This window comes from Vidua macroura, chromosome Z, assembly GCF_024509145.1.
Source record: "Vidua macroura isolate BioBank_ID:100142 chromosome Z, ASM2450914v1, whole genome shotgun sequence".
Taxonomy (NCBI): Eukaryota; Metazoa; Chordata; class Aves; order Passeriformes; family Viduidae; genus Vidua; species Vidua macroura.
In genome coordinates this window covers 31331790-31359757 of record NC_071611.1, presented here as the reverse complement: position 1 = coordinate 31359757, position 27968 = coordinate 31331790, and the positions used below count along the sequence as shown (strand labels likewise).

The 27968-nt window shown below is 36.7% G+C and overlaps 1 protein-coding gene across 2 annotated transcripts; it reads right to left on the bottom strand.

Moving 5' to 3' along the window:
* Positions 1–8093: 8093 nt before the first annotated feature.
* Positions 8094–27968, bottom strand: DEPDC1B (DEP domain containing 1B). 2 transcript variants are annotated; one of them, XM_054004337.1, is made up of 11 exons: positions 27852–27968; positions 27127–27392; positions 23084–23219; positions 20777–20904; positions 17921–18051; positions 16885–16932; positions 16284–16424; positions 12932–13098; positions 11268–11444; positions 10432–10617; positions 8094–10117 (listed from the first exon to the last, which is right to left on the bottom strand). In XM_054004337.1, exons 1-11 carry the CDS (start codon positions 27897–27899, stop codon positions 9956–9958), a joined length of 1590 nt encoding a protein of 529 aa, XP_053860312.1. In that variant the 5' UTR covers positions 27900–27968; the 3' UTR covers positions 8094–9955. The 2 variants fall into 2 exon arrangements, with proteins under 2 accessions (XP_053860312.1, XP_053860313.1); XM_054004338.1 differs by lacking the exon at positions 10432–10617.

The following is a 27968-nucleotide window of genomic DNA, read 5'->3' as shown; positions in this document are numbered from 1 at the left end:
GAGAGCAGTTGTGGTGGGCACCTGCCAAGCAGGCAGGATCAATCAACCACACCTTCTTCTTGCCCCAGAGTAGGAAAAAAGAAACTGGATTTTTCCAGAAGAATAGCCATTTTGTTTATCTGCCTCACAATCTACCATGCTCTGTTGCTAAGAACAGAAATGGGTTGATGTTTTCTCTGTTTAATTCTATGTGTGGAAATTCAGAAACACATACTGGGTAAAAGCATTTAGATCTTTTGAAGATTTAGGATGAGCTTGGATGACAGCATCCCAGAAGAACCTAAAGATAGCTGTGTGTTTCCATTCACACAAATTTCTTGTTTGAAGTAAGTGTATGGATGAGGTAAATTTGCACAGACTTTTTGGCTGCAGATTGAAGAGGTTGCTAGCTGAGGCTTACGCACTCAGTGTGTGACAGCTTGAGAAGCAGGCCTCTCACTCCAAAACATACTAGGCATTTCTGCATTGTGTTCTGCAAAGTTGTGGAGGGCAGCACAGTGCAAATGTCCCAGTGCTTTTCTGCTTAGACAGTCTAAATTCAATTGTGTTAAATTTAGTTCACCTGGACCCAAGCTAAGTCAGTTCAGAGCACCTGTTCCTGTACCTACTTCTGGTTCTTTTTGCTAAAGGAAGGCTTATTAAATTGAAGAGTTTCTCACAAGCCTGAGGGTTATATAACAACAGATGTACTGGACAACAGTCATTGTGCCATGGACAAAACACGACATATTAACCTACTAGAGCCAAGAGCTAGGAAGCACATAAAATGATAGTTATTCATGCAAAGTTTTTCACAATATCCTTTCTTTTGCACACCTGTTAAGGCTAGGGCTTAACTATAAAAGCACAGACTGTTAAGTGCACAGGCTGTTCAAAGCATTCAACACTATTTTTAAAGCATTCAACACTATTTTCATTTCAATAGAGTGGACAGGAACAAGAACAACATCACTGTTGCTGATTAACCTCAAATAGGATTCTCTGTCTTAATACTGTGGTTTTCTTATCTCCAGCAAAAAGCACATTCAAAAAGAAGTTATTCCAGTATTCTGGTCACAGCAGATTAATAAAGTATTTTGTTTTAAAATTCTCATTTTCTCTCTCTAATTAGAGAAGATTTTTGTAAGATAATACTCTGACTGGTGGTTTTTGGGTGGCTTGTAACTAGCTTTTGCAGAAGACAAACATAGTAGCTGCTCTTGTTCCAAACTGACCTTGACTCCCTGATGGCAAAACAAAAAAAAAAAAAAAAAACAAAAAACACCAACAATAACAAAAAACCAGAGAAAAGTGGAAGAGGTTCTTAAAGAAAAGCAAGCATTCAAAAGCAGAGTGTTTATTCCTGAGACTGATTTTCACATGCTGACTAACTGCTGCAACAGGCACAAGATATGTCATCAGCCGCTCCAAAGCCTCGCAGTATTGTTCTTATTACAGGGTTTGTAACATCTGAAAACCAACTTCAGAGTATACAAAAAAAAATGTAATAACAATAAAGGAGTAAAACATCTTTGAGCAGTTCAGAAAGTGAACTGGCTAAACAAAAGGCAACATGTTTTCCCAGTTCCCAATGTCATGCTCATGTCATTTAATCATCTTCTATTGCAGAAAACTTAGTTATAGCCTTGACAATGGTGTTATAGCATGTTCAGTTCTACTGTTTACCTGGATAAAATTACTTTGATGTTAGTTCAAGGTACAGAGATTATGCTCAAGCAGAGCAAAGAGCAATTAAATCAGGCACTCCTGAGACTGCCTATTGAAACAGAACTTACAAACCAGTAATCCAATTTAAGACAGGACAGCCACTGTTCTTGAGAAGGATTATGATCTGAGTCATCAAGTTTATAAAAAATTAGACCCTTATTAGTATTAAAAAAGCCACCACCGATTATGAGATACAAAATGGAAATCGCATTTTACAATGTAAACAAATCATTGGTGCTTTTGAGCTGGAATAGGGTATGAACACTATTTTCCCTTAAGTCCTTAAATTTCAATTTTTTAGGCATCACAAAAGAAAAAATGCTGTGTTTGTAGGTATTTCCAAATAATAAAAAGGCAAGCATCTTTAAATAGTTGTAACAATTTTATAAAACTAATAATATCCCTATTATATAAATAGAAGTTTCACTGAGATGTTTAAGTCATACATCTAGCTCAACACAGCAATATCACATCAACTTGAATTTGCAGGAATATATTTTATAAAATGAAATTCTAAAGACTTATTATAAAAAGAACTTTGACTCGACTTAATTTCTTTGAGCATTTGTTTTGAAAAATGCCACAAGACTGACCTCTGCTGGGTCATAAATTATTAAACATCTGAAGTGGTACACAAATATTAAAAATTCATTTAGTATGAGAAAAAGCAGGAATTTTTTTTTGTCCCAAAATACTTTTTATAGATCTCAACAGAAAAAGGACATGTTATTCTTCACAGTCTCTCACAGGAAGTTAATATGCTGCAAGACATTATAATAAACAAGAAACAAATGATCCCACTTATTTGCTCACCAGTATGTGAATATAAAATCAGCTAAAGGACTCAGAACTACTGCTTTTTCTGAAATTAAGTTTAAAAATTAGCACTGTAAATATCCTCGAAATCACACAAGTCTTAGTCATTCACAAGGCCAGATCCTCACATGAATAAGTGCTCAGGTAAAAAAAAGGAAAAAAAAAGAAGACTTGCAGATATAAAAATACATTACATAGTGCCTTTTATTCACCTTCGGAGTCTGCCTAGAAGTATCAAGGTCAGTTCTTCCTCTATTCAGCAGGAAAGCCCACAAATGATTCCCAGAAGCTTCTCTCCGTCACCACTGAAGTTTCAGAAAATCTTGAAGTGATTTCAAATCACAGTTATAAAGTGTAAAAAATTTCTCAAAAAGAAGCAGCAGTACACACCCTTAGACAATCTTAAATTAGCATCTATGTTACTATAATTCATACCAGCCACCAGATCATGCTTCTAAGTATCTTACTCTCTGTCTCAACCCCAGGCAACGCAACTGCAGCATACCAGAGACATACCTTACCCTCCTTGACCAGACTGCTGGGCAGAGCAGAGATGATTTCCATTATCCTCAGAATTAGTCATGCAACTAATTGGCAACTCAAAATGTGACCCCTATTTGCCATAAACAGAGATTTGACTGAAGAACAAAAAGTAGTTGTTTTCTTTAGTTGCCTCAAAAATCAAGAGGAATGAAAAAATAAACTGTTTCACATCACTCAATAAATATCAAGACACTGACTGAAGCGAATGAACTTAAATAGATGTGTGACTCACATATGAAAATCCATAGCATGCAGACTGAAGAACCGTGAGATTTTGTCCAGTCTTCTACAGATGATGAGCCGTAATACTTACCCTTTTCTCACTATGCCTTGAGCTCAGTGACTTGGGTTTCAATAAATATCTAACAGATATGTCTTCTGAAGAAACAATAAAAAGTTATGATATTGATATGGAATGATATTCCATCATTCATATGATATTCCATATGTTCAGTAGCCTGAACATAAAAAAAAATCCCAAAACACATCCAGCTCGATCTTCTATCCAAAGAGTATTATACTCCCTTCTCAACTCAAATCTACTGCTTATCAAGTACTGTTTTATTGTAATGTACCCCACAAGATAATCAACTGAACTCCCGAACAAGGTTGACAGAATTCAAGAAATGATCTGTGATTCGGGTTTTGTTTTTTCTGATAAATGGGAAAGACTGATATAATGTGAATTCTCAGTTGAAGGAAATAGTTCAAAATACCTTGCATAACCTACAGTTTTACAAAAGCTGCAAAAAATGCAATTCTCTAATGTCAGACAGTACTGAGTGCAGAGGTCCCATGAGATGAGTCATCTGATTTTATATAACAATCTCCAATTTAGACTGTCAAAAACCACATTAGCCCCTTTGCCTCAGCATTATGTCAGGAAGCCTTGTTGTCTGCAAAAGAAACTTTTTACACATCTGTGATTTTCCAGGACACAGTCTTTCCTTTCTTTTTTTCTTTCTTACATGACCTACTCATCTTTTTATCAGACATTTAAGTTAGAAGTGACCATGGTAGAATTTATTTTCTACCTGTGCTGTTCCATACTAATGCCTCTTGTTACTGAACAGTCTGAAAACATTGATAAGATTAGCTAACGATGCTAAGACATTTTTTTTTTCATATCCCCAAAGAGAATTAACTGATAGAAAATATATTGATTTGATGCAAAAACCTATAGGGCATCTCTCCAACATTATCCTTATCTGTACATTTAGGGGCTTCTTAATCATTAAATACTACAGTTATCCAGGAATAATTTTATCAGATGCTACTAAATGAAATGTTATAATGAGCTTATTGTATCCACAATATTTGGCCATATCATTGGCTCCATCAGTTCTTCCACGGAATCCATAAAAACCGGATAAGAGTCTATTGTTAATTTACCTAAATCTTCTATATAAATAACCCACCTTCATTAAATTTTCAGCAAAACCCACCAAACATTATAAAATAAATGTGTAAGCTCCATTGCTAAGGAAAGCAACTTTGCCATGCAAGATTATGTTCACTATCAAGAATTAAAACAATGCATTTAATAGACTTTAGCTCTACTATTGTTCTTTGTGTCTTCCCACAAAAGTTCTGAATAATTTTTCCCCATTTTGCCCAGCTTTTCCATCAGACCCATTTACTATTGGCTATTTGGATAATTCTCAATTATTGTCTTGAAAAATGGTGTTTGACACTGTTCTGCTATTATTCTGCCTTTGTCAGGATGATCAAGAGATTTTTTTCAGCTATAGATACCAAAAGTTTAAAAAAAGGCAATGAAATTGAAAATTACTGTCTGGAATCAACACTATTTAAATATCCTGCTTCTTTTGATTACTTTTATAAAGGACTTCACAAACATGTATCAGCTTCCTTCTTTTTAAACACACACTAAATCTTCTCTTTGTTATTTAATTAGTTTGGCAATATTAAATGTGAGTTAAACATACAAACAAGAACTCATGAAAAGAAAGTTATATCATATAATTTTATATAATTATATTTAGTAACTCACACAATTCCTTTTAGTCAGTAGAATGCAACACTTACTTCTAAAACATGATTTATATGGAAAGAGAAGATGTCCCAGATGTGCAACTATTCTATAATCTGAGATGCTTCAGAAAAAAAAAAATCTAACTCCAAAACTGACATTTAATACAGGAGGAGATGTTGATTAAAAAATATTATAGTCCAAATCTATTTCCAAAGATTTACAAATAAATTTGCAGTGAAGATGTGCAGTAAAACCCATTTTATAGACCTTCTTTTTCTGAAAAGCTTCTCTCCTCCCACTTCTGCTTCAAGACTAATGAATTCATGAAAATAGTAGTGTTAATGCATGAGAGCTATTATAAAGTACACCAAAAGTTCCAAAATAATAAAATACCTACAGAGCTGTATCTGTGAGTTTGTGTATTTTAAATCTAAGACATGAGATTATCTAGAGCTAGAATCCTAGGCTCTCAGGCAATAGGAAACTCTAAAAATTGTGATCAAGAAATAAAGCCAGTTATTTGACTTAGCACAGTCTTTGTGAAAGTCAGAGATGCTCTTACATTGTAAAATATCTTCATATAAAAGAGGGCAACAAAAGCTATGACACATCACCACAATAAATTTAAAAGTGTGGTATATTAACATACTATCTACTTTACTTTAGTTCCTGTTTCCATTAATAGAATATGAAGGTAAGATCACATAGATTTTGCCTAAGCTTCCTCTGTTATGAAGTAACATCTGAAAATAATTTCAGAAAATAACATTAGTCATCAATCATTCTCTGTAGTCATTAGTGTAAACAGCTGATATCAAAATCCTGGCACATCAATGAGGAGTTAAAGAGACCTCTAACAAAAACATGAGCAATTTAATAATCCTTACATATTAGCAAATAAGATAATAATAAGAATAGTAGCTATTACTCAATTAAAAGCACAAGACTAGACTAAAGGGTTTTGCAGATGGCTGATTGTTAATTTAGGAGCTGCAACAAGCTGTGTTTGTGTAAGGAGAAAGAGCAATGTTAAGTGAAGATTCAGCTCCCCTCTCAAGAAAGGAAGATAAATACCATTATTTCCTCTTTGAGGAAGTGCTGGAACAAAATTGTCACAGATGTGTCACTAATAACCAGTAGGTCAGGAGAGATGTTATGCTCAAGGTGGAGTAGAGAGTGATGGAAAAAAGATTGCTCTGCAGGGGGCAAAGAACACAGCAAAAAAAAACCAAACCCAAACCAAACCCAAACCAATCAACCAAAAAAAAAAAAAAAAAAAAACCAACCCTTGCAAAAACCAAACCAAAACAACAAAACAAAACAAAAAAAAAACCCACACACAAAAAAAACTCCCATACAATGGCTGAAAGATCTTGCTCAAAAAGTCTAATATTATCCAAATTTAACAAGAATTAGCTCCTACTTACATGCAAGATTACACCAGATGTTCCACTTAGATGACAAACATAAGTTTAACCAGGCCAAAAAAGCAGCAACATCTGCCTTTACTGAGTCTTCCTCCTGATGTGCTTTAAAAGAATGTCAGCTAGTCCTCTGAAGACCCTTAGTGAGGGTCTTCAGAACAGTCACTAGGAGAAGCAAAGGTTTGGCTTGTGGGCCTCATGGTTCAAGGGAAATAAACCCGGGGAGGCCATGATGCTCAGTCTTGGCAATATCAAGACATCGCAGGGCTTTAACACAGAAGTAAGTGTTAAATTCCTGAGAAAGTTAATATCAAAAGTGAAGTTTCTATTGCCTACAGTTTAGGGTTAGAGAATCTCTATTTTTTCTGACATATTTTACCAAGCTTACAGTCTTCCCTGAATTAGGTTTCAACCTTACTTCTTCTAACCTGCACCCTGAAAGAAACAGGCAAGTTTACTTAGCTAACCTTACTTTTGTGTTCCTACGCTATTCATCTTGGATATTTGCACTTGGTTCAGCTGTAATAAGGAGCCATACTCACATATCTTCTGTTACTGAAAGAAGCTTTTCTGAAGTGTCTCCCAAGACAGGAGCACAGTTAAAATTCAGTCTGTGAGATTATGATCTCAGAAACATTCCCTCCATAGTTTCTTCAAGTTTTTCAAATATATTTTGTATTTTTCACAGCCTTGAAAACTGAGCAAATGGACCTTTTTGGGTTGTTTTTTTGTTTTCCCACAGTCATGGAACTAGATCTCTGAAACAAAAGAATGATCAATTCATAGAAACATATGTCTTATCTTCAACTTCTCATAATGAAAACTAATTGGTAAACTTTAATTGCTGTTTAAAATAGACTCAAAAAGTCTACATATTTTTTAAAAGGGATAATAGGGAAAATTTCAACAGCACAGCAGAAGGCTTATTGGCAGGCAGTAAGATTATTTCAAAGGGCAGATAGATTGGCTTCAACTTCTCCTCTGCAATTTAGGAAGTGATGGCAGAGATCCCTTAGGATGAGCTTCCACTTTTATGCAAGACTTGCTTCCAACAAGCCTTACTCATTATTATACTTAGCGAAGTAACAAAATATATGTGAGTAGTCTAGCTACAGTCAAAGTTTGACAGCATGTAAACATACACAGAATACTGTCTACACATCTTTTATCACTCTTGAAGACCTTGCACAAAAGGTTAGAAATGGCCTCAGAACATTTTTAAAATAAATTTTTATATTTTCTTAATATTTGAAAAGTATATCTTTCTGTATCAAATTTGCTTAATATTATTGATGTGACGTTCAAGTATGTCTGTGAGAACAGACCATGAAAACATGTACTGTTCAATATCACACTACCTAAGAAATAACCCAATCTATTAAAGCAACCACCTTGTAATGTACATAAGGAAACTTATTGACTGGTTAGGAAGTCAGCAAGGTACAAATCCTGTCAATATTGCTGTCAACATTTTCTACTAAAACGTCAGAAATTTGTTGAGAAGTCAGCTGTCTTCTTTCCAGCACAGACTACCCTGACATTCAATATGCTATGAAATGCCCTTCTTCAAATCTCTAATGAATAGCATGAAATCATGACTCTAGGTATATAGAGGAAAAGAGCAATGCTTTAATAGATAAAAAGTAGTCTCAGAATCAACCATGTAATATGTACAATCAGGTTATAGGCACACTAGATTTCATAATGCAAAATTAATCAAACCAATAAATGCATGTACGCTACAATGCCACTTCAATATTTGAATTCCATTTTTTAGAGGAACCTCAAGGCTTTAAAATTTTCTGAGAAAGTATATTCTATTGTCAAGCACCCAGCTTTGTACAATATGCAGTCAGAAAATAGGGGAAAAAGACTGCATTGCCTATCAGAATAGGTCCACATTACATAAAGTTAATGGAATTTCAAAGGAAGTTCACTCAAGCTGTAATGCATATATGAATCAGAAAATTGAGAATTACTTTTCAAAAATAAATCTGCCATGTCAGGGTCAGCAGTGTTACAACATGCCCCTGAGGCAGGTTAACTGAGGTTCTTCTTAATAGATCTGTCAGGGCAGACTAGAGTGACACAACACTGAATGAATGGTGGGTTTTTTATAAATAGAAAGACAGAAAGATAGATAATTTTCAAATAATTTGGTTAAAATGGAAAGGAAGTATGTAGCAGATTTAGTTATTATCTATAGAAATATAGCAATATAAAAGTAAAATTATTACACCTGAGAAAATATACAAGGAAAATAAAAAGAAAGGATAAGAACAGATAGTGAAAAGGTATCACCACCCTATGAAAACTGATTGTTCCAATTTAGATGTCCAGTGGTTGAAGTAACAGTTACAATTTTGATCCATCAGGGCCAGAGGAAATCCTTGAAACCGAAAGTCCAATGGATTCAACAGGTTCAGGTGGGAATGCCCAGGTACTTCTCCTCAGGGAGGAGTTTTACAATTTCTCTTTTAACACTGTGGATCACGTGCAGTCCCAAGAAATGAGTCTGGAGGCAAAGACACAACCCATGTTTATCATGCCAGCGTAGTTGAGCCAGTTCTGCCTTAACAGACGGGATGACTACGCTCAGGCTAGGTGTGAATGTCCCTGTATCTCTCTCAGGATGGGAGAGAATTTTCTACCTGAGCCAGTTGCATAAGTGAGGCAATTGGCATGGTTAAAACAAGCATCCCACATTGCAGGATCTACTTCTTGGTGGAGTTTTCCCTTATCTGTCTCAAACCCCAGCTTGCTGCTACACAAAGATGGGTTTGTCATGGTCATCTTCTGGTGATAGGTGCTCATCCCCTCTGCACCTGGGCAGACCTAGAAGTTTCATAACCACATACCCAAAAACACTCCCCTTCCCCTGTGGTTGAGGGGTGCAAACAGCCAACTGGTTGCATCATTAACTTTTAATATTATAGTCTCTCACAAAAAGCAAAGCAAAATCCAGTGTTTCATACTTACTCAAGCATGTACAGTAAGTTAATTCCTCACACTATATGTGCACAAATACAGCCTAGTTTATGCAAGACACTCATTTTCAGGGAGGAAAAAAAGCTGTTGACTAGTTACAAATAATACATTACATACAAATACATTTAGGCCTTAAAATGATAGTCAAACAAAACCACAGCAAGGGCACATTATCACCCATATATAGAATAATCCCCTTGAGTGTGTGGTGGGTTTGTTTGTTTTGGTTTTTTTGTTACTGTTTTTTGTTGCTTGTTTTAAAGTAACAGACATTTTAAAAAAGAATGCTTTACAAAAATACTGATAATGGTTCACATTACTACAACCTCAATACTCTCCTCTTCTTTCAACATTTTCTATGATCTTAGCAGTATCCCCAGTAGGTTTTTTGAGTAACCATGTGTGGCTCAGGCTCCTTTTGCATGAGATCCGTTGACAATACACTGTGTCTCTGTTTGTTTGCTGATATATTTCAAACCATTTACATCCGAAAGCTTCTGGTTCTGTGAAATGGTTGAAAAGGCTTTTTTAAGGCCCACATCAGTATTGGTGGTTTCTGTTTAGTTTTTTCAGGAAATAGCATCGCTTCGGTTTCAGGGCTAGGAAATCGTACTCTGTACACTTCAGGGTAAGATTTCTGAAACTAGAAAAGTACATTAATTCAAATTAAGAATTTGTTCAAACATGTACAATAAACTATTAAAGTGAAGCTTGCATTTCTGGAGCAGGGATACTGTATCTCTAATGGACTTTTACACTGCTGTATAGAAAATTAGGCAGTATTTCTGATTTGGGTTGATTCATCACAGTATACTTGCTCTAAATTATTATAAATCTTGAAATCCCCATATGTAGCCACTGTTTTCAATTTCAGTATTTCTCTAGAAGAAAACATGTCTAAGACTTGATAAATCTTTTCAAATTAAAATTAGAAACTATGGAGAATTTTTTATTTACTTGCTTGAGCTTCTTCTTTTTATCTTTCACAGATATTTCTTTGTTCATTACAATTTCTTCCAACAAAGCTGCCAGCGGTTCTTGAGAGCCAGTTGCCCTTTGGTATTCAAATTCACCTGTAGTGATTTGGTGACAAAATGATGGAGGAGGAAGTGCTGTGTCACTATCAGCCCCAGAGTATTTTATCTGAAGATACAGTAAAAAAAAAAGAATAGCTATGTTTTCTGCAAAACACTTGCATAAATTGGCTTAATCTATTGACCACTGCAAGACATTAATTAGAGGAAATACTGAATAGATAAATTATTATCTCCAGCCCTAACTGAGTGAGTTGCAGTAAGTCAAACAACATGACACATAGGAAGCCTGTTCAGCTCTTGAAATAAGTTTACTTTTCTAGTAGAAAATAGACAAAATTGACAAAATGTTTCATCTTTGAACAAAACCAAAATATGGTATCAGGAAACAGAAGGCTGAAAAAACTGAGCAAGTAAGGATGGTTCTAAAGAAAAAAAAAAAGTTGGAACATTAATGGAAACACTTTTTAATAATTCTGTTTTCTTCACTACCACATAGTTTGCCCATTCCATGGGAAGACAGTGCTGACAAATAGGAAAACATATTTGAGAATTCTTGTCTCTAAACAAATTCAATATTTGTTTAGTTTCATTTAAACACACAGTTATGGTTGAATATCAGTAGTAAAAATTAATTAGTTCTCAAAAGTTAACAGAGATAAAATAAAGTCTTTTAAGAACTGTTGAAATTCAGAGAACAAAGGATAAATTCACTCTAGAAACAGAGAGACATAAGGATTTTTTTCACTAGAAACTTACTTGGACTCTCTGGAGATGTACAACATGATCCTCTATGGAAGACTTTAAAGCAGAAGGAACACTTAAGATCTCTTGACAATTATCCATGAGAAAAGATACTAGTTTAGCAGCAAGAAGTTCATCCAAGTCTATTTCATCCTTTGAGCAGAGAATACAATGGGAAAACGCCTGAACCATCTGAGGAAAAAAACCCACACCATTATAATGTATTTTTCTGTCTGGGAGTGAGGAGTAGAGACTCAGGCTACATTTAAAAAGTGCTCTTTTAGAACAAATATTTTAACACCATAATATTTTCTGTACTTCAAACATATCAATATTTTTTAAAAATGTATTATGTACGGTGACATTATGTGAGTGCATTGAAGATTGCTCCTGCCTCATATAGATAATCCACTCCTGAATTTCGATATAGAATGAACAAATTCCATTTTATTCTCAAGACTTTGTCAAATAGCCACTTCACATGGCTATTTAAAGAGGGCATATGTATTCAGAGATTTTTTTAAATAACACGGAAATTTAATAGAAATTAGGCACCAGAGGGAAAACTTGAAACCACTATTCTGAAATCATCAAATCAAGTTTCAGGTCCAGTTAACTTCAGGTAGTCTTGTGCTCAAGCATTCAGTTACAAGAGTTTATTTTTGTGCACCAGTCACTTGTAACATTAAAATCACAGAAGGTAATAAAGATTTCTGTCATGTACCATATATTACATTGCTGAATTAAAGCTTAGTACAAAACACTCAGACTCTAAGGATTCACTTCTAAAAACAACATTTCAATTACAACAAAAATAGTAATGAAAGACCACTTACATTTAATTAAATTGCAACCTTGGCAGTAAAAAATTTAATTATTTTAATCAAATACTATTCATAGTTCACTAAAAACTTAATTGCTGTGGATCGCATTTAGATTTGTGCATGCTGCTATAGGATTTTTACAGAATGGCTCTGCAGCTTAGTTTTCCATCACACTTAATTTTTAAAGACTTTTAAATTAACCAAAATAAATACATGTTGTTAGCTAGTCAGAATAGTTATGTAATAACTTTGTAATAAGGTGGTGTTGCAAACATCAATGCAGTGATATCACTATATAAGCTCCAACAGAAGAAGAATTAGCAAAAACTGAAGCTTACTTTAAAAGACTTCTGTGTGTGATGAAAAAAAAGAAGTACTGAAATAAACAATTGGGATTTTAATTTTTTTGAATGGCTGAAAACAGGTCAATCAGAACATTCAGCTCCATATTTTTAGCTATGACTGAAACAGGCAGCCTTTTTTATTCACACTGTCTGCAGTGATAAAGAACACTAGAGACCTCATCTGCTCTTTTTTTTTTTTTGGTTGATTTTGCTTGTTTGTTTTGGGGGGTTGCTTGTTTGTGGCTTTTTTCTACTCTACAGTGAAATCAGTGGTGATTTGATTTTGAAAGGTAAGGAAGCCTCTAAATTCTGAGCAAGTTCTTTGTGCGCTCACAAATCGCCATGAAATCCCACTTTATTCAAATTCAGATTAGCTTTCCAAATAGCTGGGCCAGACAAACCAGTTCCTTAAACAAGTAAACTGTATTTTGTTTGTACTCTCCAGTAAGAACGTTTAACCTGTGCTGCTCCAAAAGTCTGTCCAGACCTTTTACCTTACACTTATACATACCAAAGTTCTGGTCCTCACTGATTCAGAAAGACGTGGCAAATCCTGGTTTACACTAATTCTTGCCATCATTCTCACCAATAGCTGTAGTCTTTTCCTATTTTCTGGTGGCAGTAGGAGACAAGATATCTGAAGAGCTTCTACAGCCTTGCTGGGTTTTTGCAGTAGTCCTGGTTTATATGAGATCAGAAGGTTGGGGAGCATTTCTCAGTTATATATTTCCATCATATTTAATATTTCCATCATATTATATATTTCCATAATATTTCTATATCTAACTCCCAAAATTCCCCTCTTACTCATTCAAGATTTCCTTAGAACTCCAATCCCCAATGAGACTAGAAAAGTATCACTAGAATTGGACTACTAGGACTTGTTTAAGTTTTCAGAAGATTTTCTTCTGATGCACTGGAAGACATTGATAGCCATAACCAATAACTCTAAATATTACAATACACAAAAAATTACAACGTTTTGTTTCATCCTTTGCTCTTTTATTACCTCAGCACTAAACATAACCAAATGGTATGCATAGATATAGCAACCATGTTACATAAAAAGTTAAGTCTGTGACAACAATTAGAGGGAAAGAAAATGTTCTTAGGCATTAGTGACAGCTATGACAATACCAACATGTGCCTCACACCTATGGACATTAAATCTGTGCCTAACTCTGCTTACAGACTCTTGAGAAAACACTCCAGTGAGCATGGCAGAGATATTTGAAGACTGAATAGGCACAGTAGAAAGTGATAGTAGTTTAGGCACCTATAGAAAATTACCAAAATATCATCTTATTTTAGGTTGATAAGGCTCCACCAAGGAAGCATCTACTATGATTTTGTCTAGACAGCACTACTATCAGAACAAAAGTCAGAAAACAAAATATCTACATGATTGAAATCTACCAGTAATTTCTGTCAGAAAAGGAACAAAGAAGAAAACTGAGCCTTTTTTTTTTTTCCATAGGACTATAGAAGTTGGAAGAGCTCTCTGGAGATAATATAGACCTCTTCACATGCTCAAAACAGGTTCATCTACAGGAAGGTGCCCAGGACTATGTCCTCTCAGGTTTTGAATAGCTCCAAAGACAGACCTTCCACAGCTTCTCTTGTAAACTACTTCCACTGTTTGATCACCTTCCAATTAAAATGCTATATTCTTTATGAAAATGAGGTTTCCTGTACTTCTGTTCCTGCCCACTGACTCTTGCCCTGTCATTGCGTATCACCAATAGAAGTCTGGCTCCTTCCTCTTCTTTATTCTTCCCGTATCAATCTTTTATACAGACTACTTAGATTCTCGCTGAACCTTCTCCTCTCCAGACTAAACAGTCCCTGTTATCAGACTCTTCCCATATGACACATGTTCCAAGATAATTAATAATTTAATAATTTTTGATTTGTTTCACTGGACTCATTGACTAGTGCTGAGGAAACATCTCTCTTGACCTATCAGCAATGCACTTTATGCAGTTATGGATGCTGCTGATATTCTTTGCCTCAAGGACATACTGCTGGCTCATGGTCACATTAATGCCCACCAGGACTTCCAAGTCCTTCTTAGCAAAGGTGCTTTCAAACCAGTCACCCTCAGCATTTACTACTGTATGGGATTATTCCTCCCCAGGAGAGGACTTGACATTTCTCCTTTTCTGAACTTTTTAAGATTCCTGTTTACCCATTTCTGCAGCCAGTCAAGGTCACCCTGCATGGTAGTACAACCCTCTGCTGCATAAGCTACTCTTCCCCATTTTAGTTTTTTGCATGCTTGTTTAGGGCATTGTGCCCATGGACAGAATGTCCAGGGCATGTTTAGGGCAGAATGTTTAGGACAGAGTGTGCCACCATCCTGGTCATTATCAAAGTGTTAATCATTACTGGCCACACTACCAGCCTCGGGTGCTCCCCACTGACTGACATCCAGCCAGACTTTGTGCCACAGCCCTGAGCCCAGCAATTGAACCAATTTCTAAGTTTCCCTCACTACCCACCTATCCAGCCTGTGCTTTCTCAGGTTGCCTAAAAGGATGGAACACAAGTGTTGAAAGCTTTACTGCTCTGAACATAAATAGTATTCATTGCTATCCCCTGATCCACCATTTTGGTCAACTCCAGGGTGTAAAACATGGAAACTGTTTCTTATTGAAAAAGAAGTGTGGAGTAGGTAAGGCATTCCAAGGAGAGGGGTAAAACGCTGAAGTTAATTTTCATAGGAAAGCTTTTTCTAATTTCAAAGGAAGATTTGGCAAGCATATTAATGCATATGTTTAGAAGAGTAAGGAATGATTCCATATCAACACTTCACTTTTTTTTAAAGAGAACACAAAATTAATGTTTGATTTCCTAAAACATAGCATAATTTTCATTGCTTCCTCATACATATTGGCATGAAATCTTTCTTCTAATTTTACATTTACAAAATACTGTGAAATGAAAGTAGTAAAACCTGAAAGATGCGAAAAAAAAATGGAAAAGCAAACAGAAACAGTATGAAAGCAGAAGAGTAAGTTTTAAAGATATCAACAAGAGTTGTCTAAGAAAAAGAAGTCAGAAAATTGAATTATATTCCATATGAAGCAAGATGGACAACTCATAAAGCATATACACTAAATTCCAGAAACAGAAGTGTCATTCTGGATTCCTTTCTCATCTCAATAGTTTACTAAAAAGTGTTGTTCACACAGAAAGAAGCTCAAAAAACTAGCATGCTACAAAGTGGGTTTACTTTTCAACTCAACTGTTCTTTCTCAAATTTGATTACATAAAATGTAATCAAGCATCTTCCTCTTTACTATCTTTCAGTGAGCCATCTGTAAGACCAAAATTGCCAATTTTAATATAGTGTGAACCCCTGGGAAGTTCTAGTTAATAACTAAAACATTGCTTTTTTTAAACACTACATTAATTAACGTCATTTCTAAATTAAAGCAACATAGTATTTCAATTCCCTTCAAATAGCATATTTCCAGGGTTAAAAACTGCGTTTAAAACCCTAATCCTTTCTAATCTAGACTTCAGTCAAGGAATTTCTAAAAGCTTATGAGAGTTTTTAAGACATTTAAGCACTTGTAAAAAAAGAAAAATCTGTTAAAATCCATCTGTTGGATGCTGAGCAATGAACAGAGGCCTTTAATATTATAAAGACAAGCAATGAAAGACTTTTGAAATGATGTGGTCAAAAATACAAAAATAAAACCACCATGTGGTATGAAATAAATTTAAATATTAAACTGTTCTCTATGTAGAATGGAAAGGACAGGTCCTAAAGAATTCATCTGTGATAGTATTTAAGTAAGGTAAAATAACTCCAGGAAATTAGAGAATTTTTTTTCATTAGATTCCAAACTACTTACCTAACACACTAACAAAAATATCAAAAAAATGAAATGTGAGAAGAGGCTCTTTCATCTGGCCAAAGTAGTCCACTATAGTTTTGAAGACATCTCTTTCAAAGCCTGAGTACGTAGGCTGCTTCATATCTGAACAACTGGGCCCTACAAAGAACAAAAAAAACAAAACAAAACAAAAAGGAGCAAAAAAGAGAGAGAACACTGATTTTCAGCCACCAATCAGATCACTATTTTCTAATCCAGCCCATTAAAATGGATCATTAGAGGAAAAAAAAATTTAAAAATTGATTCTTCAAAATAAGTGAAATTTTATTGATCTACTACTGGACTGATCTATTTCCAATAGGTCTAATGAAGATACAAAGCAGAGGAAAAACATTACTAGAATAGTTAAATGTTTATATAATTCATTTAAATAAGCTACACTGGAAGGAGAATACATGCTAACAGGTATTTTCCAATTTTATTTTAGAAAATCATCATAAAAAGACTAAAAGTGAATATAAACAGGATTTAATAAAGTGGTGAAGACACAGTCAGTTCCATTTATTTTTTTGGGGGTGGGTTGTTTGCGGGATCTTTTTCCCCTTCTGAATTTACTTACAATTTGCTAGACATTTCATTGCGGATAATATCCAATGAGGTAGTTCCTCTGCGCAGGGAAGAAACAGAAGTTAAAGGACAAAAAAGAAAAAAAAATATTAAACTGTTGGAAAGCTGAAAACACTTTAATATGTTTCTCCTCTGTAGTAAATCAAATTACTCCAAAGGCAGGCTATACCTTAATGTAGGATCTAGCTTGAATTATATCTATACTTCAGTATCTCCACTACTATCATACAGTTATGCATTCTGCCCTTGCAGCTCAATCAGCAAAACAGGTCATATCACAAATCTTTAACCTACTCTTAAAAAAAAAACCACAAAAAAACCCCTATATAGTTCATATATAGCCTTCCCCAGTGCTATACAATAGTGTTTACTTTGTACCAAAGATAATGAAAAGCACTCATATATTCAGTTTTGCCATTTCTGCAAGGAGGAAGTTAATATTTTGAGATGCTCCAACTGCCTTTGAAATGAGCACAGATACACTCTGAAGGCATAATTTATTCACAACCAAATCAGGTTTCAATGTCATATTTAAATTTCTCTACAAATCATATGAAAAACATGGTGGCAATAATACTGTGATATTTTACAGCAGTAAAGATGCTTTATTTTTTCTCTGAGGTGCAAAAGAGTTTTAAACACGGTACTATCTCCAAAACACATTGACTCAAACTCTCAAAACTCTCTCAATGTACATTTTGGCTCTCTTGCAATTTTTAATATATTTTTTCTTCATGTAAACACTCCAGGTAATTAAAAGGGTAGGGCCAAGAAAGTTACCTCAAAGTGATTATTAACCCTATATTTATAAATGGTAAAAAGTTGCTGCTGTGTTACATTCATTTTTCAACCCTACTAAAGCCAGAATTTGTTTAAGAGAGCAAATATAAAATAAATCCTGACTCTTACCATTGGGATACTAGAAGAGAACAATAGCATTTTAAAAACAATAGCATTGCAAAAACTAGAGTTTCTACAAAGTACATTACAATATAAAAAAATTAAATTAAAATTTCTAAAATACTTACTTGATTTGTCCTCTAAAGTGACAATGCCTTGCTTATTGACATTATAAACATTTTGAACTATATGTTTTGAATTCACAAGTTTTGTGTCTAACACTTCATCCAGAGAATCCAAACCCAACACTTTTTGTAATCTGCAAAAATACATAAACACACAGTTCATACACCATCTAATCTGGAAAGGGCAAACATGAAGTAATAGGATACAATTCGGAAAAAAAAGAGACCTTCATTTCATAGAGAATATCTCCAGCTGGATGACAGCTGTAAGGACCATTCAGTGCAAGTCCTGCTTCTCTCAGAACAGCCTAGATTTATAGAATAGCCTAAACTGGAAGGGATCCACAAAGATCAACTCCTGGCTCTGGGCAGCACTACCATAAAAAATACCACATGCCTGAGACCACTGTCCAAACACCTCTTGAACCCTGTCAGGCTTAGGTGCAGTGTCCACTTTGCTGGGGAGCCTGTTTCAGTGCCCAACCACCCCCTGGATGAGGACTCTTTTCCTAACATCCAATCTAAACCTCCCCTGACAACTTCAGGCCATTCCCTCAGTCCTGTCACTGGCCACAACAGAGAAGAGACCAGTGTATTCTTCTCCACTTCCCATCACAAATTGCACAGCAATGTCCACTCAGCCTCCTCTTCTCTAAGTTAAAGAAGCCAGGAGACCTAAACCATTCCCCATATTTTCCCCTCTAGACCCTTCATGATCTTCATAGACCTAAAAAAGTTTTGTTTTAGTACCTAGAAAAAGTTTAGTAATTTTAATAACTAAAACTATAGCATATAACAGAAAGCGCTGCCAATATGTTCCTTGAACTCTGTCAGCCTTGGTGCTCCCTTCCTCAGGGAGGCAGATCGATTGCCCAGTCACCCTCTGAGTGAAGAACCTTCTCCTAATGTGGAGTCTGAACTTCCCCAGCTGCTTGATTCCATCTCCTTGTGTCCTATCACTGGTCACCAGAGATCTTCCACATCTCTCCCCACTGCCCTCTCTGGAAATTGTAGGCTGCAATGAGGGCACCCCTCAGCTTTCTCAAAGCTTTCAGTGACTGTACAGCTCTTTGCTCTATCCAGATCTCACTGCAGGCCCTGTCCACCCATGAAGGAGTCCAAAGTTCCTTCTAACCTAGTATCGTGGACAAACTTAATGTACATTCAATTCCTCCATCCATATCTTTTACAAAAACATGGAAGAGCAGTGGCCCTAGAATGGAGCCCTACAGAGGGCCACTGATGACTGCTCACCAGAGATAACCACATTTACTACAATCCTTTGTGCTTGACCCAAGACCCAGCTGCTCACCTGACAATATTATGGGCTCATCAAGCTGCATGCTGGACAGTTTATCTAGAAGGATACTGTGAGAGACAGTATCAAAAGCTCTGCTTAAATGCAAATAAACCACATCAACTGCCTTCCCTTGGTCAACTAGATGAGTGACCTTGTCATAAAAGAAAATTTAATTGGTTACGCAGTATTTTCCCCTTCTGAAACTGTGCTGGCTATGACCAATGACTGTGTGTCTCTCAAATATTTTACTATTAATGACCAGAATTTTATGGGTGTAAAATTATTCCATAATTTTATGGGCACTGAAGTGATACTGACAGGCCTGTAATTAACAGGGTTTTTGTTCTTTACTTTCTTAAAATTGAGAAAATATTTGCCAGCTTCCAGACAAGGACCTCTCCAGAATCCCAAGATAAATGAAAAAAGAAAAAAAAAAATGCAGGAGAGAGATCCTGCAATAACGTCATCCAGCTCTTTCAGTATCCGGGCTTCATAGCTTTAAGCACATCCAGCTGGAACAGAAAGTTTCAAACAAATTCAGGGTCAGCTATGAGTCTCCCCATTCCCACAGTCATACTCTTCCAACACAGAGCTGTTGGAGTCCCCATGTAAACTAGCAAACTTAAAGAGTCCAGGACTTTCTGTCATGTGAATGCTACTGCTCCCTGATCAAGCTGTCAAGGTTTCAGCATCCTTCCACACAATCTGCTGTGCCAACCCTGTCTGCCCACCCTTGTCTGTTGCTAGAGCTCTATCAGGGCCTTTATGCAAAGGAGGGGCTTGGCCACCACTGCCCCTGCTTTCATTTGCCCAGGTCCTATCAGCTCTGCCATGTGAGCTCCAGGCTACCAGAGGGTCTCTCCATTTCCCTGAAGTTATCTTGGTTCAGGAAACCCAGGAATACACATGCACTAAAGTGATCTGCTGCCCATCATGCTCTCACCAAAACTGCTCACCTCAGCACCAAGTGCATGACGTGTAGATAATGTGCTAGATTTACACTAAAGTCATCATTAGTAAGACCTCAACTATGCCGTAACATCAGCTAGTACATATTATTTTTCCCTTGCAGAAATAGTCCAAAGCAATCGCTTTAATTTTGCATAGGAGATTCCATTTGAATATAGTAAAGAATATCTGAATCTCAAAGCTTCAGCACTCAATTAGCTACGCTATTTATCTCATACAAAGTATTGTACTTGCTGTTGAAAGGTTTCATAGCACTTCCATGGAAGTGCTTTTATTTCCTAGCAACAAGAAAAAGAGACACAGAAAAGAAGTGATTAAACAAGACAAAGCCCACACAACAAAGACTTCTATAACACAACATGCAAAAGTCAAAAGGTACTAAGCACAGTAAAGTTTTTTTTTTGCAGACTTTATTTGCTGAATTTGTTAGCCAAATAACAAGTGGTGGAGTTAGTCTAGACACTATGGCTTTGAAGGCAACGATGAAAAGTGAGTGGGTGAAATTACAAGTGTTACCAGAGAAGACAGACAAGACTATTACCTACTACACGGTTTTACTATAACAGCAAATGACTCATAAGTATACTCACTGTGATAAAGTCATGGATTTCCATATCTCTTCTATATTTGCTTGTGTTAGCTCTCTGCGGAACACAAGTTTGCATGCCGGTACTTCCCCAATAGCTATGCTGTGTCGCTTGTACCACATCTCAGAGTTCTGAAATCAGAAAAAACTCTCCTCATTAACTGGTCACTTTTCAAGGGTTAAACAGTATAAAACATTTACAGTACAGAATTGCAAGTGTTCTTAAATTCCAGTGAAGTCTTCAGGATGCAAAGTAAGTATTTGTGTTTAAGAGAAATGAAACATTTTCTCAATCTTACACACACATATTTTTCAATTCCATAACTTGTCCAAAGCTGAAAAATTACGTGAGTCAGAATAGCCATTAAAGCTCAGGAGTCAATGGCCTTTAATCCTATGTTCAGGTCCTATCCGTGATTAAAATCAGTTCATCTACCATTTTTAAGATTAAACATCTGTTTGTGGAAAAGTTACTGGAGAATTATGAGATACCAAAGAACTAGGAAAAAATAATCCTTGTTCAGCATAAACTAAAATAACTAAACATTAAATCCAATAACAGGTTCTATACATAAAGAAAGTAAAAGCAAATCACTACATCTGAAGGCACTCATCAGATCTAGTCCACCATTATTAAAGTGTAAAGTAAATCTGAGAATGCAGAAGACCACTATCCTTCATGCAACCTTCACACCCAAGCTTGATTCTTGAACATTGTCATCAAGGTATCGATGGGTGGACATACATTGCAGCTTGTATCAGCAGCCTCCTTTTCAAGGCAAAACTCCGAACCATTCCAGTTTACACTACAGAACAGTTTTAAAGCACATTAAAAGTATTCCTTACAGCCAAACCACAAAATGCATTCCAGGAATGCACTTAAATACTACAAGCACTAATTGTCTGTCACTCCATGGCAGACTAGACTAGAGCTATTTCGAAGCAAATAGCACCCTGTGAAATTAAGGGTCTGGTCTTTCACATCAGTATTTCATGACACAGACCAAAGCTCATCAATCCACACACAGCCACTAAGTACTCAGATTGGTGCTGAAGCAATTCAAGGTACCACCATTTTCAGCTGTCTACTTCAGCATTCCAGTGGAAGCTAGACCTAATTATAAAAAAGGCAGCAGAAAGCTTACAGCTTTGCCTCACTTACAATCCACTGTATTAATCCAAACTGCCAATGGAAGAGATTTTCAGCTATGCCAAACTCTATACTGTTGTATCTGAGTGAGATGCAGAGGCAGACTTTTATTAATTCTTATCAGGCCAGGATGCTTGGATGGAAATTTACAGCACAGTTGGAGGCTGTATTATATTACATCTTCAACAGATACTTGCTCAGTAACTAAAATACTCTATTCTCTTTTCCTGTCTTTGGCACCATCTTTTCTTCTACCTACTATTGAAGCTCTAAGGACCATGTTTTTCATCTTCAGAAGCTTGCTATACATGAAGAGCACACTTTATATGCATACAATTGGATTGTAAATATGGAATAACCATTCATTCAGAACATATAGATGTCCAGAAAAATGGTAGGAGATACTTTTCCAAATAGACTATGGTTTATCAAGAAATCTAAGGCCAGAGTCCTGCACCAAAGGATAGTAATAAAAAGGCAAAAATCATCAAAGAAATCCTCAGTTCACAAATTATGAGAATGCACTGAAGGAAGAGCTTAGAATATACACAACTCCAGAAGCCTAGTCTTTTACTATGTCCTCATGAACAGAGTTGATAAAATTTTTGTTTACTAATAAAAGGAAGTTTTTTCAACAACTTTACAAAGGCTGGATCAATTCAGATAAGTATGAGGCAAGATGACTTTCCAAGCTTACAAAGGATAGCTGAAAGATCAGGACCACTTCTCCTTAGCCAAAACATATTCCTTATGGAAAAGAAAATTGAGTCAGTAACAGCCTTATAGCAGCTAGGAAGGTTGTAACAACTGTATATATTCCAATACCTGAAGTGTCCAAATAAGAGTTGCAGTGTGACTATTTTGTCTGGTATTATAATGAATGCCCTATTGGATTTTGAGCAAACTGGAATGAAATATGGGAAAATACACCCATGCAGAACTCAGATTGCTCAGGACATTGCAATGTGTAGCACAAAGAACACTAAAATCTTACTTCTCCAGCAAATTCTAAGAAAAACTTAACTTCACAAAAGTTTAGAATAAAAGTAGTTAGCATTTAATTTTATAAGCAAGTACTTTGTGACACAGCATAGAGGTCATCAGATCAGTTTTACTTTCCAAATATGCTTTTGTCCGGGGAAATAAAACTGGGTGCCTTACCATTGTGACAGATTTCACTGGGATGTGTTCTTGAGAAGGGCCAGCCCTCGGTTCATTCCAGTCTGGAAATTTAATTACTTCCTTTCCGCATGTAGGTTTTTTTGGATATGACTTCAGTGGTGAGGAAGGAGGAAATCTAGAATTAGAGAAAATTTTTAAAGTCTCTGAATGCCAATCTAATACATATTTACCAATGCAAAACTGCAGTCAGCCTTCACATGCAAAAATACAACAAATGCTTTGGACATTCACAGCCCAACTTCGTTCGCTGTAGACTGGTATTACATGATATGTAAAACATCGTGGAGTGTCTTGTTTGCCCTTCAGCTGCTGCTCCAGAACAGTTCAGGTCCTTTGTACCTCCCACAACATAGCTGAGCCTTGGGTGAATGTCTGATATCCCAGTGCATGTCATGTAGCACTAGCTGTCTTTGCATAGACAATGACATAGGTCTTCACTAGAAGATATTGATTCTGCTGAAAAAGCCATGGGGATGTTTTCCCCCTGTCAAGTGCTTTGTTAGCATGCATTTCCTAAAGCAAAGCTACATAGCTAAGTCACATGACTAACACTCAGATTTAGTTAGAGCGCATGCAAGTGTCCACACAAAGTTTTGCCCACATTACCAGGTTCTCCTGTGTTTACATGCTTTCTATGCGAAGATCATATCCTGCAGTTCTTTTCTGGATCATATCCTGCAGTTCTTTTTTCCAGCTGGTTTTGCAGGTAACTATTTGACTTCTTAAGGCATTTCAAGAAGTGCCTTGAAGAAATTAGCAGAAATAAGCCCTAAACCAGCCCTTGTAGAAAATAAGGAAAACAAACTATCCAGGCTGACCAGCATCAAATTATTGCTAAGCTTAGGTCAGAGCATGTACAAAGGAACTAATGACAGCATATCAGAAAGACAAACCAGTTAGATGGAAACACCTCTTCAGACTGGCCGAGATCCAATCGTGTCTACTTTCACTCCCAGGTTTTAGATGCTGAGATTCCTCATGCTTTAAGAAACTGCTTAAGCCTCATTAACTCTTTTAAATCAGAATGTAAAAGACAGTTATGTCCGTGATTTTGCAACAAGAGCTTGTACAGTACTGGAGAGCACGCGTTTGTATCCTACCAGAAAAAATGCTTGAGAATTCAAGTTTCTCCAAAATGTCACCCCATCCTCTAAAGGCACTTCAAACACTTAATAAGTTTTTCATTTAGATTTGTTCTGCAGTTTGGTTAGTCCAGTACTGTTACACTGAATGGTTAAACACATTGATTGTTTTGACCACACACTGAGCATACTCCACAGTGCTGTTCAACAGCACATCCACAACACAGAGATATCACTTCTGCCAGACAAACCCTTAGAACAAGCAGCAAGCATCTCACTCTAATCCTGCAAGATTTATTCTGTTTTTTAATGGTAAGCCAGACTAGATGTTCAGCTGTTGAGTGTTCTCAACCATTTTCAGATATTCATTATTTAAGAGTTTAATATTAAAATAGAATATACCCACATATCTGCAGCCTTTTTCCTTTGCCTTACACTGTTCTCAGTAGTTTCTTGTTTCTTCTCCAGTTCTTCACAATTTTTAGGTTTGTGCTATTTGCTGCCCTGATTTGCAACCAATCAGTAAAAGAACAAGTTCTTATGGGCAGAAAAAGTAGGTACATTCCCCTTTCTCAGGCAGCATTTCAGCAAGATCTAGATGGAGAAGGATTAATGTCACTCAAAGTGAAGGACTGAGAAGCACTCCAAGGCTGACACATTAAGATCAGAATTGGTTATAGCCAGCAACACTTGTTTGGGGAGTTTATAAATAGAGGAACTAGAGATACCTGTTTGTGTCCAGAACAAAGGATACAGAACAAGGTCAACTAACAGTGATGTCCATGATATAACAAGTATTACTGCTGAATTCTTAAAAGATTGCTATCACTGCAAGAGTGGTAACCCTTTTGCTTTTAATAGAATGTCTTAGATTAAAAAAAAAAAAAAAAAAAACTTATAAAGCCCAACAGCTTTGAAAACTGTAACTTCTCATTCATTATTGTGGACTCAGCTGAGCCAGTAAGTCAGGACATACTAATAAGTCTTTGTTATTTTTAGAAGTAATATTAGATCTCATCTTCACATTTAATACTTGCCAGATACTCTCACACGATCCAACTTTTGGCAATATTTCTTTTGCATACTCTGTGGGCAAACAAGAGCAGACAGCTACACTTACATGTGAAGAGTGACACAACTGTGTACCACAGTGTGCCATTACAGCATGTTAACACATAAATTTATACAGAAGGTATGAAGCATGTAAGTATTTCCAAAGCAAGCACTGTCAGTAGAATTGACTAGTACCACTACCTCCATCAGCACTGTGAGGACAAAAAAACCCGTCTTTTACATGTAGCATTAGGATGGTCCACCAGAGGGAGCTGCCAGGACATTGAATACATGACTAAAATAGGCTGGAAAACCGACGTCTAGCTACTTAAATAGGAGAGAAGCATGTTTTAATACTTAAAGCCACGAGTAATGTATATAGCTTATTTATGCACCAAGCACCAAGCCCAGTGAGGAAAAAGCTGGCTCCAGTTCAAGATGCATGAAAGGTATGCATATTTAACTGGAAAAAGTTCAGTTACTAACTTAATTATTTTTTCAGTGGGAGAAGGAAGAAAGAACATCACAATAAAATATATAACAAGAGTTCTGTTGTCCAATAGCAGACCAGTAGGCAGAGCACGCAGAAAATTAGAAGAACAGAAATATTTCACCCAGCAAGCTTCCACAGCCTGCAGGTCAGTAAAGTCATGACTGAAAACACAAACAAATAAAATAACAAAATAATTTGAATATATACTTATGTTAATGCAAAATATACAAAAAACCCCACAGCCACACAAACACGGCAAAATCAAACCAAAGAAATATAGAATATTTCCAGCAGTTATCAAACCCCATATTAAATCTTTTAAAAGAATGGCCAGAAATATTTAAAAGATCAATAGAGCAAAATGAAAAATTGACTTAATACATATCAAGTGGGATTTTAGTTCTATCTATATCCCCAAAAAGAATTTTAAGAAATCATTACTTTTAAATGAATATCTAAAATTTGAGTATATAATAATAGCTATAAAAAGCAGAAGCCTAAACTTATTGCTAGCCTATTTTCCCTAATGTTTTGCATGATAAGAACTCCCATTTCCTCAAAAGAAGGTTCACCATGATAAAAATTACAAATCTCGACTTGAAGTAATGGTTATCTTTATAATACTTCTGCACCAAACAGGATGTTATCTTTATAATACTTCTGCACCAAAAAAGATGGTACAAATTCAGAACCTGCAACTTCTGTCCATTCAAACCTTAACGGAGGTCACAAGAAGTCAAAGAATCCAGTCCAGTAATGCTAAGTTTTTATTACAAAGAAATTTCTTCTCCTCTGTTAACAAGCCATCTGCTGAGATGCTCAACAGGGATAAGTAAGCAACCATCCTTGAGGATAAGCAAATAAAGCTTTGTCCCTTGTCCATCTACAAACCAAGGAGTATAATCTATTTACATCATAAATATCTTAGATTCAGAAGGCCTTTCTCTTCTCTCAGAAGAAGTGGAGACAAAAACCAAAATAATCAGAGGGTTGGGGTGAAGGAAGACAATCGGAGCTGGATGACCAATGGCATTTTCACTTCCACCTATGCGTCTTAATATGTACTCTTCCAGCACCAACAAACGTGATGTCTGCCATCAGCAATGAGAACTCAATACCATGTGAAAGCTGCAAAAGCTTTTGTTGATATTCAAAGAATGTAACTGAATAGAAGTGACCTTCAAAAACATTCCAAAACAGACAAAAAAACTGAAGTCAAACATTATGTCATGACAGCTACCCGTTACTAAGAAAATGAGTCTTTAAAAGGAAAAGAGCAAAACACATCAACACCTTTTCAGAGCCATTCTTAAAAAATACTTGTAAGACAGGAGCAAGAGTTATTATACCCGGTTTCCAAAAAAACAGTTTTTTATCACCGTATACAGGCTTACCGATATAAATGGCCATCGTCTTCAAAATCCTCTTTGCCCCACCTTCCTTTAATATCTTCGATTACATGATTTTTCAGGAATTTTTTAAGCAGCTTAACTGTTTGATCGCGAGTCACTTCTGGGCCAAAGTTTTGGTTAGAGCCAAGTAGCTCATGCAGACATTCCACTGCCTCCGAGGCTTTGAAGCAACGCTCGTAGCTCTTGAAACGACAGCGATGCTTCCGTAAGGGCATTCCAGCACGGAAGAGCTCGATTATCTCGTTCCACTGGGAAAGAGCAAAGCAAACCGTCAAGGGAGCTCTTCTCACAGGTTTTCCTGCGACCAGAACGCAGCCAGTTCTGTAAGCAGAACTACACCCTTTTTTCACCGTCTGCGTTCACAAGAACATCGAAATCCTAACTGTCGAGTTTAACTGTCGAGACCCAAAAACAAACACCAGGTTTAGGAGGCTGAAATATTTAGAGTCCCATACTACCTGCAGACCTACGGATACGGCGCGAGTCTCCCTTAGGTTTTACCAGGACAAAGGCTTAATCTGCCGCTCCGCCCGGCCGGGCTCTGCCCCGCGCTAGCCCCGGGCGCCCCCACTCCGCAGAGACGCGGCCTGGGAGCACCGGCCGGCACCAGCAGGCCTGAGAGCGAGTGGCCGGCGCGGACAGCGGCGCGGACAGCGGCGCGGACAGCGGCGCGGACAGCGGCGCGGGAGGGCGGCGGGGGCACTCACCAGGCGGGTGGCGCGGTACGGGCCGGGCCCCACCAGCCGCGGCTCCATGGCCGCGGCCGCGCCGGCTCCGCGCCGCGTTTGAATCCGGCCGGGCGCCGCCGCCTTCGCCCATTGGGT

What these genes read in the sequence shown, in the direction of transcription:
- DEPDC1B (XM_054004337.1), bottom strand. Translation starts at nt 27,899, where the DNA reads ATGGAGCCGCGGCTGGTGGGGCCCGGCCCGTACCGCGCCACCCGCCTG. An exon ending in CACTTTAGAGGACAAATCAA is followed by an intron (nt 16,933 to 17,920) that starts GTAAGTATTTTA and finishes TTCCCTGCGCAG; the next exon opens with AGGAACTACCTCATTGGATA. An exon ending in CAGTGAGGACCAGAACTTTG is followed by an intron (nt 11,445 to 12,931) that starts GTATGTATAAGT and finishes TTTTTTCCTCAG; the next exon opens with ATGGTTCAGGCGTTTTCCCA.